The 17,821-nt window shown below is 42.8% G+C and overlaps 1 protein-coding gene across 2 annotated transcripts in view; it reads left to right on the top strand.

Moving 5' to 3' along the window:
• The first annotated feature begins 27 nt into the window (after positions 1-27).
• LOC106579155 (BRCA1 DNA repair associated) overlaps positions 28-17,821 on the top strand; it is a 48,153-nt gene continuing 30,359 nt past the window's right edge. Inside the window, exons 1-14 of one of the 2 annotated variants that reach the window (XM_014158759.3) lie at positions 28-104; positions 2,515-2,616; positions 2,838-2,891; positions 3,090-3,170; positions 3,414-3,502; positions 3,615-3,651; positions 3,818-3,939; positions 4,174-7,158; positions 7,265-7,338; positions 10,101-10,257; positions 10,481-10,550; positions 12,726-12,853; positions 14,298-14,542; positions 14,731-14,818. In XM_014158759.3, the coding sequence (XP_014014234.1) occupies positions 2,534-2,616; positions 2,838-2,891; positions 3,090-3,170; positions 3,414-3,502; positions 3,615-3,651; positions 3,818-3,939; positions 4,174-7,158; positions 7,265-7,338; positions 10,101-10,257; positions 10,481-10,550; positions 12,726-12,853; positions 14,298-14,542; positions 14,731-14,818 (4,213 nt within the window). In that variant the 5' untranslated portion in view covers positions 28-104; positions 2,515-2,533. Of the gene's footprint in view, positions 105-2,472; positions 2,617-2,837; positions 2,892-3,089; positions 3,171-3,413; positions 3,503-3,614; positions 3,652-3,817; positions 3,940-4,173; positions 7,159-7,264; positions 7,339-10,100; positions 10,258-10,480; positions 10,551-12,725; positions 12,854-14,297; positions 14,543-14,730; positions 14,819-17,821 lie in introns of both variants that reach the window. The other variant, XM_014158761.3, reaches the window with a different exon arrangement.

Below are 17,821 nucleotides of genomic sequence, written 5' to 3'. Positions count from 1 at the left end.
TCGCGAAAGGAAGTTGTCATTCTTCAACGGGAAGGGTTGTTGTCACGCGCCAAAATAGTTGCGGGAAAACTAAACTGAATCCAGGAGAGAAGCAAGATACAAAAGTACTGTAAAGTTTTACTATTTTCTTCATTCACTCAGTATTTGTGTCAGGTGTAGTGTCATAATATGTATTTGCTCTATTGGTGATCTTATTGAAATCAAACAGTCTCGTCATTCATTACATTATTATGCCTGTCTCCACTCAAACTCAAGTTGCGTAATTGGCGCTAGCTAGCCACAGCAACAACATTGTGTAACGTTAGTGCCCGGCCTGCAGTTGTTGTTAGCAAGCTAGCATGCAAGGACACTGACACACTAGTCTTAATATTTTTTATATATTTGGCAAATTGTATCAACTCTTTACGAATAACAATAGATTGCTATTAGTTAACGTTACAACACTAACTAGTAGGAATGTAGGGCTCGATTAAATCAGATCTGCTTCTTTAGCCAACATCAGCATAGGGGTTGTTTTTGACGTGTTGGAGGTGGAACCGTTTATGGCACGTTCAAAACAACTGGGAACTTGGAAGAAAACGAGCTCCGACTGGGAATAATCGTTTTGAATGGTCATCCAACCCGGGAACTCTGGCCTATTTTTACTGCTCCGACTTTCTGGCCTGAAGATCACTGATGTCATAATTTGACCTCGTATTTTTCCGAGTTCCCAGTTGTTTTGAACGCGGCATTAGACCTGTCAAATCCACAAGTGGCTCCCGGAATTATACCTGGAGTGGACATAGCCATTGGCTGCAGAGAGTTGCAAAAACAGAAATCCCATGCAGTCTTGTTTACACAAATTCGAACTCTGGAATGTGAGATGTAATCTTCACCTGGATTAGGATGATAGAAACGTCATTATTTAGTTTAATGATTTTTCAATTTGAGCATAATTATTTATATATAGCTAACACGTTCTGAACGTCTAATGCCTAGTTCATTCATTATAGGCACTGCATTACGTTGCGCCAGATATTCATTTAAATTGGGACGTCCACAACTGAGTGGAATCACAATTCCACCCTTGCGGTTGAATTGTCCGTTGCGAGACGGACGCCGCATACTTTGAATTTGCGTTTTCTTCAGTCCAGCCAGAGTGACTAAACCACAGAAAAATAGGAAATGTGTGGTTTTCAGTGCCTTTATGGAATAGCTAGCAACGTGTAAACAATTACTCATTCTTGTAAGTGAGTACTGTATTAGAAATAATGTTAAATAATACACATTGGCTGTTAAGACAAGTCTATTATGACTGTTGCCTCCCGTTTTAAGTTTGATGGCAATGATGTTTTTTGTTGTGATAATTATTAAGTGGAGGTCGCTAGCTACAGTGGCATCTTTAGCCTATATTTTAGCTAGTTAGCAGCTCTGCAAGCTAGCTTGATCTCAGACAAGAGACAGGCTCTCTTCCTTATTGAGTTACAAATATTACAACGTTTTTTAGACTTTACCAAAGTATATTAAAAAAGTATTTGTTTAGGAGTGCAAAGTTGAATTGAGTTATTGCACACGCGCACATCAGACTAGGCGTTGCCTCACAGAAAAATGCTAATTTTGATAGAACGCGCCAATAGGATCTCGCTAGCTCCTGCTTGGCTCTGCCGAATTCCTTGCTTTTTCTGCCCACTATGACTCATTTGTTCTAATTTGAAACGACGGGCTGTGGTCTATCTTGGTTTAGTTATAAAAATCTTTGCTACTTGTCAGTTCAGTAGTGGGGCAAGATTTAATATTTTTTATTTATTATTCAAAATACAAATCAACAATTTACATTGTTACATCATACAAAAGAGAACACAGGTATTATTAACGCGAAAATACTAAAACATACAAAAAATGTCAAGTAATAAAAAAAATACACAATTCTAGTGCAATTGTAGTGATTACTACAGTAGTGGGGCAAAATTCCGATGAAGATGGCACAATGAAATCTGTCAGGCCTTAGCTGCTTTTAGCAACGTGGGTGTATTTACATACGCTAGCGTTGCTCCCTATTGGGTTGTACAAAAACAGTCAGCGGAAATCCAGAAGTAAAAATATATATATATTTCAACTTAGTGCCAATATGATGGGGGAATTTGAGACAAAATATCTAAGGAATGTATTATTCAACAGACTCTAAACGTGGGTCTGTTGTAGACCCAGTTCCTCTCTGCTTACCTCATGTCAAAATAAAATTCCCCCACAAATTTGTCCTTTTTTGGTCCACATATGGTGCGCGTGCAGGACTTTTGTTTTGCCCACCGGGAACACTAACTTGAAATTTAATTTAACTTCTGGCTTCCTGCGGACTGTTTTTGTGCAACCCTATACAATACGGAGCAAGGCTACTGTACTAAATACACCAGTGATGATAACAGCAGCTAGTGGGAACATAGATAGCTAGGAAATCAACTTGCTAGGAAAAGCTCAAATTATTTTTGTTGTCAGGATGGTCAGAAAGTAATGAAATCACCCATTACTTGGCTACAGTTGTGCTGCACATGAGAAAATGAACACCATGAAATCCCCGAAGGCTGAAGATGTCAGACGGGGGATCTCTGTCATCTGGGAGATCTTGCAGTGTCCAATATGGTGAGTGTGACAGCAGAATAATGTTAGCCATCTGTAGAAGATTACTGTATTGTAAGGTGTGTTGATGTTACATATACTTTTGGTGGTAGTTTACTGTTTAGTATGCAGGCTGTTTCTACTTTATGTTGAAATCAATTGTTGTCTGATAAGCAGCAGGAAGTAGGCAATTATGATCCTGTTCATAGTTTGTTCTTCTGCTCTATGCTCTCCGTTCCATGTAGTTTGGAATTGATGAGCACACCTGTGTCTACTAAGTGTGACCACCAGTTTTGCAAGTAAGTAAGCTCTCACTTTCTTTGCTGTGGTCCAAATAAACTTTACTGCTGGTTCATTATGTAGTGTAGGTGAATGTTTGTAAGTGATTTTTAACGTTTATTTTCAATGACAGTATTACGCATTGACATCTCCCACTAACCTGGCATTGTTTTTACGTTGTACAATCACTCACAGTTGTTGCTCTCTCCATGAATTAGGTTTTGTATAATGAAGCTTTTGGACAGCAGTAGGAGAAAGGAGGCCAACTGTCCAGTTTGTAAGACAAAGATCACAAAAAGGTATGCCGTATTGACTGTAGAGGAATACCCCCCCCCCCCTCCTGAATTGCATTCATTATGAGAGTAAATGTGTCAGAGATATGTTTTCAAATGAAAATTGTACTATGCTGTACTTCTCAAAAGATCACAATGCTTTGAATTATTTTGCCATAATGAATCAGACTTTGTTTTCTGGTAACTAGTGACTACGTGTGATTTACAGTTGGGTCAATTGTGTTATTTGACCCTGTTGTCTGTGTGCAGGAGTTTGCAGGAGAGCCCTGGGTTTCAGAAATTGGCAGAGGGATTGCAGAATATGGTCCAGGCCTATGAACATGACACCTGCACAAACTGTGAGCCTCATCGTTTAGCTTCTATCACCAAAACATGTTACTATAAGTCATGTTTGAGATGTGCTAGAATTTTGATAATGATGACTTAGTTTGACTGTAAAAAAAATTTCAGACTTCACTGGAATGTCCCAGATGAGGAGACATATGAGGTAAGAACATTAGCACTGAAAACAATTATAGAGCTAGTTTCAATAAAGACGTTGTACATTTACTTACAATAAGTATTTTTCTATCTGTTGTCACTCCTGCATATTTTTCAAATGAATTAGTATTTATTTCAACATTTCCTTCCTTTTTCCTTTCTCTTCTAAACAGTGTCACAGAGACTGTGCAGAAGAAAAACATCCATGATGTCTCATCTGATGACGTGTGGGCTACTGACCGTGCTGATGGCGAGGATCATGAGTTTCCAATGTCCTGCTCGTCAACTATAGCAGGTGAGAGATTTAATTTGGCTATGGTGTGTTGTCAATTTTCCTGTAAACTATTCCTTAATAGCGTTATTGATGGACAGCTGTATTAGTAGATTAATAAGAATAAGTCATTCAAAATAATAGGGTATATTTCATTCATTAGAATGTGTCTTTTTAAAAGCATGCTTTTCACATGATTATTTGAGCATATGATTATTATGAGTCTTGTGTTAGTCACCGTCATGCCTCTCTCTTCAGCCAAGGATGGCTTTGCAAAGCTCATGGGTCTTGAAGATTCTTGCCCTGTCATTTCGGACGAGGGGTTTGACAGCGGCCTAGGTGACATACCTCCAGCCACTGAAAAGGATACCGATGACTCTAAAGCTACCTCCACCACAGAAAAACGGAAGGCAGCATTAGAGGCAGAAATACCTAAGGTTGTTGAAAGAGCTCCTTCACGACCCCAAAAGCTTGGGAAAAAGATAACCACTCATCCTCAAGATCCACCATGCCGTCCTGAAAAGGTCGGAAACCAACCTGTCAGACGATCTTCGAGGAATAACAAAAGAGAGTCCTTGACCGAAATGATTGACCAGAATCAGAAGAAAAGTCTAGAGAAAGTCTCTGAGTGGCTCATGAATAATTCCTCAACAGAAGTAAACTCTGAGAAGGAGAAAAACACAGAGGGCTCCGATGACTCAGTTTCTTTGGCAGGAAGTTGTTCCGCCTCCTCACCCTTAGAGGATAACCTCAGAAATAAGGACGAGAGTCCAAAGAGAGAAGAGCGTGGCAAATGTCTTGAGGAGCTGGTATTTGGGGCTGTTTACAAACGGGATCGAAGAGGGAACCGCAGTTTTTCACCACAGAATAGAGCGATCACAGAGCCTCCACCACCCTGTCCAGCTGAGGAACTCCCGATCCTGAAGAAGATTGCCAAAAGGAGGATGAGAAATAAACTGATACCTGCTGACTTTGTCAAGAGACCAAGATCTGAGGAGAATGAAGACAGTGTTATGGATGACCGACCAGAGATGACAGAACCACAAGATGATTCTCCCAATGAACACCCTAAAGATACTGAAGAAAATAAGTTGATTGACCTGACTGGGGAGCTGAATTCTAATAGCTCTGACAAGCAAGGAGAAGAGCTTGATGAGTTGCCAGATGGTGACAACAAAGACAATGAAGATGTAGAGGACAGTCCTGTGTTTGATGTGCCACTACGGGAACCTGGGAGGAAGTCAAATAAAAAGATGCACGGTAGGTGGCAGGGTGTTGACGGGGATTTACAAGGGAAAGTAAAGTCTGAGAATAACGAGCAAAAAAAGCCTGCTAAGAAAAAAGGGGAAAACATCAAGGTGGAGAAGAGCAAGGCAGCCAAATCCTTAGTCCTTGTGGGTGTCGGAGAGGGTGGAAGTGACCCTAAGATACCTAAGAGCAGACCGTCAGGCCAGACCGAGGTTCAGATTGAGAGTTACCCTAGCAGTGAGGACCCAGGAAGCCCGATCATGAGGAGAACCAGGAGGAGTCGGAGGCTTCAGCTCTTCACAGAGGAAGTACAAGGGAGTAACAAGAAGATCGGCACTGCAACATCCACAAAGGTTGTTGTTCTTGATTCAGACTGCAACAAGATGCAGCAATCAGAGGAGGCGAAAGCCAACACTGACAGGGATAATGTGACTTGTTTGCAGAACCAAAATACAGAAAAGTCTGTAAGGAAAAACGGATGTGTTTTAGATGAAGAAATGGGAGGTATTGAGAACTTGGACTCTAGCGAGAAAAGATCCTGTGAAATGATTGAGGCACAGAAAGTGAACCCAATTGAGGAGTCTATTGTTGAAGTCCCACTTACAGGAATTCCTTGTCATGCTGATATTGCTTGTTCAGTGACTATGGTACCAAGTTCAATTAGTACCCCAGAGGCAAGTGTCTCATGTGCCGTGCCTGAGAGTGTAAACCAAAGTAATCCGGTTATCAAACCATTCGATGACTTGAGATCAAATGTACCACAAGAGACGTCAGCCAGCCAGGCCAAATGCATTGATCTGGAGGAGGATGACAGGAATGACAGTGAGCTGGACACTGAGCAACTGGTGAAGAGCTTCAAAGCCACCAAAAGGAAGTCCTTCCACCTTGGTAGTCCAAATATCAAGAGGAGTTCCTTCTGGTCCAACAAGGAAAATACAACTCTTACAAAGACTCAAGAGAACAAACATGTCGGCACAGATATGGAAGCAGGAAATGGGCAGGGATTTTCAAGGACAACGGAGTGTCCCACAGTCCAACAGGAATCTGAGAAAAGGACAATATTTGAACATTCTTGCTGTAGTGATTTGAGCCCACCTTCAAGTTCCCCCAACAATATTTCACAAGAAAAAGCACAGAGGAATTGTAAAAGGCTCAGAAAATCCATTCTTACCAGACCACCTCAGGATTTAGTGGAGTCTTCGAACCCTGATACCAATGGGAAGACCCAGAAACAGATTCTGTCCAGGCTTTCTGGCAACAGCTCAAAAAGTGCCCTCAGTCCCAACAAAGTCACAAAAAGCCAAATGGAATCTCCCCACCAAGCTGTGGGTTCTGGTCTGCTCTTTCCAGCTTTTAGCGCCACTAAGGAAGATCTACCAGATCCGACACCTGTAGCTTCAAAGCAACTTAGAGTTCCTAAAGGTCAGCAGCCATACAAAGTGGAGGGCAGCATGATGAAAAGTCCAACAGAACTGGAGAGTAGCCACAGTGTTGGATCAGAGACGGCAGTGGAGCCAAACAAAACGTGGCCAGAGAACATGACTGGAAACATGGCCAATACAGAGTCCTCCTTAACTCCAGATGACCTTCCAATTATCCAATCAGTAGTTATCCAAGAGGCAGAGAGGACTAAAGGAAGTGGTGTGGTCAGCTTGCACTCTCCCATCAAGTGCACCCTAAAGCGGAGGATGGCTCAGAGACTGGAGTCTTCCTCGGAGTCTGACTGCAGTGGAGAGGAAGAGGAACTGCCTTCCCTTGCACAAATTTTCAGATCTTCGGCTTGTCCACCAACCGCTGAGGAGGAGGAGGAGGAGGAATCCGTCACATTGCTCAAAGACCATGCCAGGGACCAAGGAAGCTACGGGGAGGCTGGTGATGGTACCTGTGCTGCAGCTGAAGATGGGCAGCGAGAGAGCAGTCCTCTCATGTGCCCCAGTCCCGAATGGGTCACCACCAGTCAGGTATCTGTGGACCTGTTTGGAACACCAGAAGAAGGTGAGTAAATTTGAGGCCTTATTATATTAATCTTATTACCTGTGATTGAACTGAGACTGAAACATGAAATGCGCAAATGCATTTTCAAATGTTTCTGATCTTTCAGCTGAAGGAATGGCAGGTGACACTGGCCTGACACAGGAATCATCACAATTTTCAAGCGAGTGTATTGCCACTCAGGTAAGGGTATTTATACTCCGCCCTGTTATTTCATATATTACTAGACGGTAGTTATAACTTTAATTTATTTTTTTAATAAAAGGAAACCCTAGTGTGTAAATCTCACACGGGGTAGTGATGTAGATTTTTTTTAATATATCTAAATCTCAGCTAAGCATAAATGTTTTCTCTGCATTTTTGCCAATATTTTCCAGCTAATTTAATACTCAACACGTGTCACACCCATCTTTGCTACATATGTAGCTATGATTTTCAAATGTAAATATGGTCCTCTATATCACAAGCAGTTGTAGTTTGCAGTATTGGATGCTTTGTGCTGCATTGGCACGCCATGACCAATAGATGGCAGACGTTGCATTTATTAATTTTTTCTTCACCAAGCTTGTCAGTGCTTGGAAGACAGACTACATGGACGCGTAAGGAATGTCCTCCTCAGCATCTTTCTAAATTGCATTTCATTAAAGTTTGAGGAAACGCGGCCGAGGAGATGATTCTCGTTTTCTGCCCCATCCATCTTCATGCACTCCTACTTTGTCTGCTGTATTTGATTGGGAGTTTGGTTTATGTGGTTTTAGGCAGCGGAGAGGAGTTTATTCACAGCTGTACAGCCAGTTGAGCATTGGGTCTCACTGACAAGTGTGTGTCTGTCTACGAGCGTCCAATGCACGCTTGCCTGTGCGCATGTGTTTGGTGATTTTTACATGCTGACTACCTACAGTATATGTTACTCCGATTAGAAAATAATATCATACATCCCATCTCTTGGCCTCCATAGAGGATTCACTCACCAGTAGTCATTCTGGGTCTGCATGGTTCTGGCTCAATGCTCAGTCATGGCCAGTGAGTAATGAGCTTAGCCAAAGCCCTGACACATCTAGGGGGCATGGCTGCAAGCCTTTTGGGGCTGGGTGTCTTCCATATCTGCCCTGAACCGTTGAACCCTAGGTCTTCCCCTCAGACAAATGACTACACCCCAACTTACTCTCTCTCTGTTTCTTTATCTCCATCTCTCTTTGTGTGTGTGCGCGTGCGTGTGTTCTCCCTAACTTTTTTACCTCTTGGTCTGTCTCTTTCTGTCTTCCCCTTCTCCATCCTTCTGTCTCTTTACCTGTTTTTGATGAAGTGTTCAGCGCTTCAAGCAAGTTTCCGCTGCCAACTCCAACTCTGCATGGCAGAAAATACATCTTTAATGTTTGGTTCTGTCACCACCAGTCGAATGACATGCCTAGCGCCATCCTCTCCTAGTTGATGGACGTTTTCTATTGTTTACCCGTATCAGTGTAAAGGCGACCCATGCGTTAGAACTTTCTCACACACACACACACACACACACACACACACACACACACACACTATTTTATATATATATATATATATATATATATTATATATATATACACACACACATATATATATATATACACACACAGAAGTATGTGGACACCCCTTCAAATGAGTGGATTTGGTTATTTCAGCCACACAAGTTGCTGACAAGTGTATAAAATCAAGCACACCGCCATGCAATCTCCATAGACAAACACTGGCAGTAGAATGGCCCATACTGAAGAGCTCAGTGACTTTCAATGTGTCACCGTCATACGATGCCACCTTTCCAACAAGTCAGTTCGTCAAATTTCTGCCTTGCTAGAGCTTCCCCGGTCAACTGTAAGTGGTGTTATTGTGAAGTTGCAATGTCTAGGAGCAACAACGGCTCAGCCACAAAGTGGTAGGCAATACAAGCTCACAGACGAGTGCTAGCACGTAAAAATCGTCTTTCCTCGGTTGCAACACTCACTACAGAGTTCCAAACTGCCTCTGGAAGCAACGTCAGCACAATAACCCTTCGTCGGGAGCTTCATGAAATGGGTTTCCATGGCCGAGCAGCTGCACACAAGCCTAACATCACCATGCACAATGCCAAGCGTCGGCTGGAGTGGTGTAAAGTTCGCCGCCATTGGACTCTGGAGCAGTGGAAACGCGTTCTCTGGAGTGATCAATCACGCTTCACCATCTGGCAGTCCAATGGACAAATCTGGGTTTGGCGGATGCCAGGAGAATGCTACCTGCCCGACTGCATAGTGCCAACTGTAAAGTTTAGTGTCGGAGGAATAATGGTCTGGGGCTATTTTTCATAGTTTTGGCTAGGCCCCTTAGTTCCAATGAAGGGAAGTCTTAATGCTACAGCATACAATGACATTCTAGACGATTCTGTGCTTCCAACTATGTGGCAAGCCCCTTTCCTGTTTCAGCATGACAATGCTCTCGTGCACAAAGCGAGGACCATACAGAAATGGTTTGTCGAGGTCGGTGTGGAAGAACTTGACTGAGCTACACAGTGCCTGGACCTCAACCCCATATAACATCTTTGGGATGAATTGGAACGCCGAATGCAAGCCAGGCCTAATCGCCCAACATCAGTGCCCGACCTCACTAATACTCTTGTGGCTGAATGGAAGCAAGTCCCTACAGCAATGTTCCAACATCTAGTGGAAAGCCTTCCCAGAAGAGTGGAGGCTGTTATAGCAGCACAGGGGGACCAACTCCATATTAATACCCATGATTTAGGAATGAGATGTACGACGAGCAGGTGTCCACATACTTTTTGTCATGTAGTGTACGTACACACATACACACTAAGCAGGCGCTCCACCAATTTTATCAGACATTTTCTCCCTTTCAATTGCTGTATATATTTTTCCTCATTCTGCTTCGCTCATCTATAGTTATGTATCTCTCTCTCGTTCTCCCTTTCTCTCCTTCAGCAAAAGGTTGCGATGCAGGAGGAGCTGCGAAGGCTGGAGAGAATGATGGCGTTGGTGTCTGAAGCGCTCCAGGAGAAGGAGGAGGAGCCTACTGAGGCCAAAGTTAACCCCGGGGCCCCATATCCCCCAGCGCTGCTTCAACCAGACAGGTCCACAGGTACAGAACTGGGCTTTGTTCAGGAGGGTGCAACATAACCGACCGATCAGATAGAAATGTATTGTACAGAAGTGGAAATTGTCTGTCGTGTAGAGTAGGAGATGGTTTCAGTTCGGTATACCTTTTTAAGAAATACGAGCAGGGGACTGATTGACAGTATTGTTTGAAAGCTGTCTGCTTTCGAATGGCAGCTGACCTGAATTTGTTGGTTTTGTTTGTTTAGTCTCCGCAGGCCTTGATCTCCAGACGACCCTGCCGTGTGGCCAGGGCACCAGGAAGAGATCTGCCAGCAGGTGAGCAAAGCCAGAGGTTAACAAGGCACCACACATTAACAACAGACTTCATGAAATTATGACCGATTCAATGCTTCACTACACAATCACTTTGATAACCCGGTGCTGTTGGTTAGGTTTTGCTTACTACTTCATAAAATATGTGGGAGTTATTGAAAAATATAAGTGTTATCGCATAGTAGCACAAATTAAGGCTGTGCAATTAGAAAAATCCTAATTTGGGCGTTTTTAATTGAACTCAGTGCAACAGAAAACAGGGTCATCCCCCACCGAGTTTAGAATGTAGGAAATCGCACTTAGATGAAGTTGACTTTCTATTCACAGCATGAGATGGGAGCATTATTATTGCCAGCTGCTTACTTATGAGCCATCACCACAACAGCAAGTTATCTGAATCTGCGACTTATTGAGGCGCGACTGATGGAGGGGGGTGGGTGTCGTTGGCTGTAACCTTCGGGCAGTATATGCTCATTTCAACCAGAGTGGGGACCTATATCAGCTTCAGAGCCATTTTCAGGGCATGAATTTCATCCTCAACATACCAATAATTTTAAGTGTTTGCCATGTAATTGCTCTTTCCCTCAACCCGTGACTGAGGGGAAAGTCCAAGAAAGTTAGCTCGTGTTAGCGAGTATCTTTGTTTTAGCTAGCTCAGCGTCTGCCTGGTGCAGTTTTTTGGATAGAGGGTGATGCATCTCGGAGGACAGGCGGATAATCTCCCTAATGAAGCCGGAATCTGCTTATGCTGCGGAGAATCAAAAAGTAATTAGCGGCTGCATCTTATTTGTCATTTGGAGCACTTAGAGGGAAACTTGGGTTGCCACGGTAATTTATCTCTCCCGCTTGACTGCATCTCCCTATCTCTCCCTCCTTACTCATCTCCAGGGTTCTAAGTGCTGTCCTCTGGGGGAGGGAGAGAGCAGGGCCGGCTCCAGGCATAAGCCTAATAAGCAGTCGCTTAGGGCCCCCGGCCGTTAGGGGGCCCCAGACTCAATAAAAGCATTTTTTTTCGGAACTCAGTCACGATCTCAACTTACTGTTGAGCGTTAGAATAGAAGAATACACAAGGTGCAACTTCAAAATTTGGTTTTGTATCAGCAGTTTTTCCTCTTATGACAGTCACTCAATTAGCCATGTCAGCTAGCAATTTTTAGATTGCTAAGTTAGTCTAGCCAGCTATTTAAACTTGCAGTAATCATGGCCACATCCTGACCAGGCATTTGCCCAGGGGCCCTGACCTCCAGCGGGCTCCCATTGATTTTGTTAGTCACTCTAACTCCGATATCATTAACTTGGCATAAGTCTTGGCAAAATGTGTAGAATTGCAGGAAATTAGCTTTAGAACAGCAAACATTTCTCTCCACCCAATGGCAAAATGTGTAGAATTGCAGGAAATTAGCTGTATAAAATGAAAAAATGTTCTCTCTCCCCCATGGCAAAATGAGTAGAATTTCATGAAATTTGTTATAAAATTGCTAACCTTCTCTCCGCCCCTGGCAAAATTTGTAGAATTGCATAAAGCTTGCTTTAAAACTGCAACATTTCCTCTACTCCCCATGGCAAAATGTGTAGAATTGTAGCAAATTTACTTTAGATCATACAAGAGGGGGGCCACTAAAATGTTTTGCCCGCAGGTTGGGGGCCCCCCCAACCAAATCTAATTTCACCTCACCAAAAGGCTAGGGCCGGCCCTGAAAGAGGGATGAGGGGGGAAAAGAGGAGAGACTGGGATCATATGAGACAAGTTTTGCTGGCCTCTATTTTACTGTGCATGTCTGGAGACATTGGTGAAATTGTAAGGAATGGGTTGCAATGACGTTTTGGGCGTCTTTTACCTGGGACCTCTATCATCTAGCCACTAGTCATTTAAATACAGGAGTTCTGTCAAGTTGCTGCATTAACTTATCCTGATCAAAATGTCCCTGAGTAAGTTTCTATTGCATATTTTTTGATTCACCAAACCAAGAACAAGAGAAGCAATTGTATCTTGCTTCACTAGGTTATATTCCATTTTTAATCACAAGGGTTAATTAAGCTTTTAGTCATGACTGTCAACCACAATTTTATTAATTAAATGTATATCTGTCAGTGTCTCTTCCTTGTGGTTCTTTGCTGTGGCTGCTCTTGCCCAAAAACTTTCCACATAGTCTGATGTTCTCTCTTCTTCTCCCGTAGGGAAAGTGCCCAAAACATTGGGGGAAATGCAGCCTCACCGCCCCCTGGTCTTGGAGACTGTGAGGGCCTTGGGCCCACCCCCACCACGCCCTGCCGCACCCAACATGAGGGACCTGGAGGGACTGGGGGTAAGTCCACGGATCCAGTGGCTACTGCAATGACATTAGACTAATAAGACCAAAAATCATTTTGGAGAAGGTCCAAGGTCCTTCCCAAATTTTTCTCCAATGCGTTTTGAGAAGGAGGCGAGAAAATACAGAGTCAAAAGCCATAGTAGTATAGAGAATACTCATCTCTGTCTTAATCTAAGAGTGTTTGTGTGTTGCCATGAACTTGCATCAAATCAAAGTTTATTTGTCGCGTACAGTTTTGCAGATTTTATCGCAGGTGCAGCAAAATGCTTATGTTTAGGGATGCACGATATATATTGGTGAACGTATCAAGTTTAACGCCGATGTGCAAAACCAATGTCAAAGCTGACGTGCATACCTATATAACGTGTTATGTGTTATTTACACGCCAAATAGTGTGTTATTTGACACGCAAGACCCAAACGGCATTCCATAGAAATCCTGGTTGAGAATGAACAAATGAACAACGAAACAGTGAAAGAAATTGGTTTTGATTATATTTTACTGGTAATGGGGACATACGTAAATGCCAACAAAATAACTTTTTCGTCAGTGTGTGTGCGCGTGTAACCTTTATTTAACTAGGTAAGTCAGTTAAGAATAAATTCTTATTTACAATGACAGCCTACCCCGACCAAACCCGGACGACGCTGGGCCAATTGTGCGCCGCCCTATGGGACTCCCAATCACGGCCGGATGTGATACAGCCTGGATTCAAACCAGGGACTGTAGTGATGCCTCTTGCACTGAAATGCAGTGCCTTAGACTGCTGCGTTTGTGTGGGTGTTAACTATTTAACTGTACTAGAATGCTTAAAAGGCTGCTAAAATTTTAAATATGGGGTATCAGTATAGTTTTTTATTTTTTTAGCAAGGAAAATATTGGATATCGGTATTGGACAAAAATGTCATATCGGTGCATCACTAGTGGACATTTTGAAGTGGGGCAACAGACTGGGATAGGGAGAGATTGACTATGTCCCATAAACACACTGGCCAGCTGGTCTGCACATGCTCTGATGATGCGATTTGGGATGCCTTCTGGGCTGGTAACCTAGTGAGGGTTAATGCACTTGAACTCCTTACTCACGTCGGCCATGGAGATCGGGAGCACATATAGTCCTCGTGAGCGGCGGGAGCCCACGTCGGCGGCTAGGTGTTGTTTTTCCTGGAAGCGGGCGAAGTAGGTGTTTAGCTTGTCCGGGAACGAGGCAACGGTGTCCATGACATGGCTGGCTTTCCCTTTATAATCCGTGATTGTGATTGTGTCTGAGCTGTTGAATTGCGACTCTACTTTGTCCCTGTACCGTCGTTGCCGTACGGAGGTCATAGCAAATCTGTTTTGTACACGTCCATAGTAGTATTACATGTTTGTTAGTTCACGGTTTCGATTGATTAGTGTTATTTTGTAGTATATGAATGTATTTGCGTGTCTACATCAGCGGGGCGGCTTGGCAGACAGTCAGGACGGAGCCTAAGGAGCAGCATGAGAGCGAGGCCCAACCAGGTGTCGTCAGTGGTCAGAGTGCGCAGCGGGACCAATGCTCCCTCAGCTGGGCTGGAGGTCCAGGATACCCCGGGGGTCATCCAGCCTGCCAACACACACCCATCAACACACACTCCACTGCGGGAACCCGCTGGGGTCAAGTTGGTGCTGGTAGCATCAGGACTCAGTGCACCTGAACAGGTAAATGTTTCTGTGACACATCCTAGTATGTCAATTCACACGTTCCAGGTGTTTAATGTGTGATAATAATTGATGTTATTAGGTTTTAATATAACTTTAATCTACCTTATAAGATACTGGTTGTACTTCTGTGGCACTTGAGTCTCGAGTTTGCTTACTGATGACAGATTTTTCCACTTTCTCTCCAGTCGATGGTGAAAAAGTTTGCCAAGAGGATGGGAGGCAGTGTGTGTTCACAAGTGACGTCCGAGACCACCCATGTCATCATGAACACAGGTTAGTGTGGAGTAACCTTTCCCTACAGAAAATTAAAGAAGTATTTATTTTTGGACTAATTCGGGTAGGTCCAGGCCGCGAATTTCACGGCAGCATGGCCTTTGATTCCCCCTTGTGTGTCCATAATGCCCCCCACCAAAAAGCCATGCCTTGTGGCCGTTGCGCCCTTCGGCTGAATATAATAATTAAAATTCCCTTCCCCTGGCTACCAATCGCCGTGCTCAGAAGCACCTCTCACTCACATGGCTTTCTCAGATCTCAATTCTTATTAGCCAATGCCGGTCACGTGATCAGCTCCTTCTCACAGCTCCGAAGTACAAGTGAAGACCGACACATCGGGAATACAACGGCGTGCGTCCTTCTTATGGAATTCCGAGGCACACTTTGAAGATGATGGAAGAACTGTCCACATTTATCTCTCTTCAGCCAACAAGACGAGAAACGAACAGCAAAATCACTGGCCTATGTCAATGTACTGTTCCCCCATAGAATAGGTTACCTACTCTATTGCTCAGCTTGTCGTTCTGTGCGAGAAATATATATTTATCTCGAGGCGGCTTGAAATTAAGGGCATCTAGTCGTCCCGGAGACAATAAAAAAAAAATATGTCTTGCACAGTTCAAAACAGATTCTGGGACAGTTGTGGGACGGTAGATCCCAAATTCATGCAACCACTGTTAATACAAAAATAAATGTAAAAAAGCAATGAGGCTGATGCAACCGATCAGAACGTTTTAGCTTAAAAATGTTGATAATCTTATTTCTTCACATTATAACTGCAGAAATACGCTCACGGCAGTAATAATTACATCAACATTTCAATGGTCGGTTTTTTGGCTAGACTACTTTGAAACAAGATAAGATAGACGTGCCTTTATAAAATGACAAACAATTAAGTTTATGGTTAAAGTGTTTCAAAATGCTGATCGCCTCAACTCTGATTCCAATGGGCGGTGCGCAACAGGCACTGCCATTTCTCTCCTATGTGAATGAACCGTGCCTTAAGTATGCCGACAGAATCAAGCCTTTTTAGACGTTAACGTTTGTCCTTCATTATATTTATCAAACATGACTGGCGTTTAGCCTATATTTATGTAATCAAACGTCTAATTAAAGTTGGCTACATTTTCAGGCATCTCCATTTCAGCATGGGTGTAGACATGAGAAGCTGTAAGCTAATTCACATATCACCTAAACTTTGACGTGTGTGCTAATTATTTATGTACATTTGATGCAAAATACATAAAAGCACTTTTGAAAGAGGGGGATCCGAGCTTTCGGAGTGTGTATAATAGCATGGTTTTGTGGCATTTAGCGCTCAGTGCCTTGGTGGAGGCCACGGCTGAATGGAACACGGGTCAGTTGTAACAGGTAGGCCTACATTATGTTCCACTGTATTTATGCATCCTTGTCTGAGTGCCAGTGGACAGTTTCCTTAACAATACTTCTTAATTATATTGTTTGGTAAGTGTACAACACAGGGAGGACAAAGGATTTATTGTATAGCCTTCACAATACACATTAGGCCTACAAGCTTTTTATTTGACCTTTTATTTTACTAGGCAAGTCAGTTAAGAACAAATTCTTATTTTCAATGACGGCCTAGGAACAGTGGGTTAACTGCCTTGTTCAGAACGACAGGTTTTTACATTGTCAGCTCAGGTATTTGATCTTGCAACCTTTCGGTTACTAGTCCAACGCTCTAACTACTAGGCCACCATCAGTATCTGTAAATGTCAAGTTTTAGCCAGTAGGTACTAGCTACAGTGCCTTCAGAAAGTATTCACACCCCTTGACTTTTTCAACATTTTGTTGTGTTACAGCCTGAATTTACAATTGATTTAAATGTAGAATGTGTGTGACTGGCCTACACACAATACCCCTTAATGTCGAAGTGGAATTACAGTACCAGTCAAAAGTTTGGACACACTTACTCATTCAAGGGCTTTTCTTTATTTTGGACTATTTTCTACATTGTAGAATAATAGTGAAGACATCAAAACTATGAAATAACACACATGGAATCATGTAGTAGCCAAAAAAGTGTTAAACATAACAATATATATTTTTGATTGGCATTCTGTCAACCAGCTTCACCTGGAATGCTTTTCCAACAGTCTTGAAGGAGTTCCCACATATGCTAAGCAGTTGTTGGTTGCTTTTCTTTCACTCTGCGGTCCAACTCATCCCAACCATCTCAATTGGGTTGAGGTTGGGTGATTGTGGAGGACAACCTTACTCACACTTACTATAGTTTTGATTCACTATTATGCTACAATGTAGAAAAATTTTAAAAATGAAGAAAAACCCTTGAATGAGGTATGCCCAAACTTTTGACTGGTACGGTATGTTTTTATAAATTGTCTTGAGTAAATAAGTATTCAACCCCTTTGCTATGGCAAGCCTAAATAAGATCAGGAGTAAAAATGTGCTGACAAGTTGCATGGACTCATTCTCTGTGCAATAATAGTGTTTAACAGGATGTTTAAATGATTACCTCATCTCTGTGCCCCACACATACAATTATCTGTAAGGTCCCTCAGTCGAGCAGTGAATTTAAAACACAGATTCAACCACAAAGACCAGGGAGGTTTTCCCATGCCTTGCAAAGGGCACCTATTGTTAGATGGGTAAAAACAAACGGCATTGAATATTCCTTTGAGCATGGTGAAGTTATTAATTACACTTTGGATGATGTATCAATACACCCAGTCACCACAAAGATACAGGCGTCCTTCCTAACTCAGTTGCCGGAGAGGAAGGAAACCGCTCAGAGATTTCACCATGAGGCCAATGGTGACTTTAAACAGTTTAACGGCTGTGATAGAAAACTGAGGATGGATCAACTACATTGTAGCTATTCCACAATACTAACCTAAATGACATAGTGAAAAGGAAGTTTGTACAGAATATAAATATTCCAAAACATGCATACGGTTTGCAATAAGGCACAAGTAATACTGCAAAAAATGTGGCAATGAAATTAACTTTGTCCTGCGTACA

Source organism: Salmo salar, chromosome 19 (genome assembly GCF_965601325.2).
Source record: "Salmo salar chromosome 19, fSalSal1, whole genome shotgun sequence".
Lineage (NCBI taxonomy): Eukaryota > Metazoa > Chordata > Actinopteri > Salmoniformes > Salmonidae > Salmo > Salmo salar.
The sequence above is the reverse complement of the archived record's forward strand: the minus strand, read 5'-3'. Positions and strand labels throughout refer to the sequence as shown.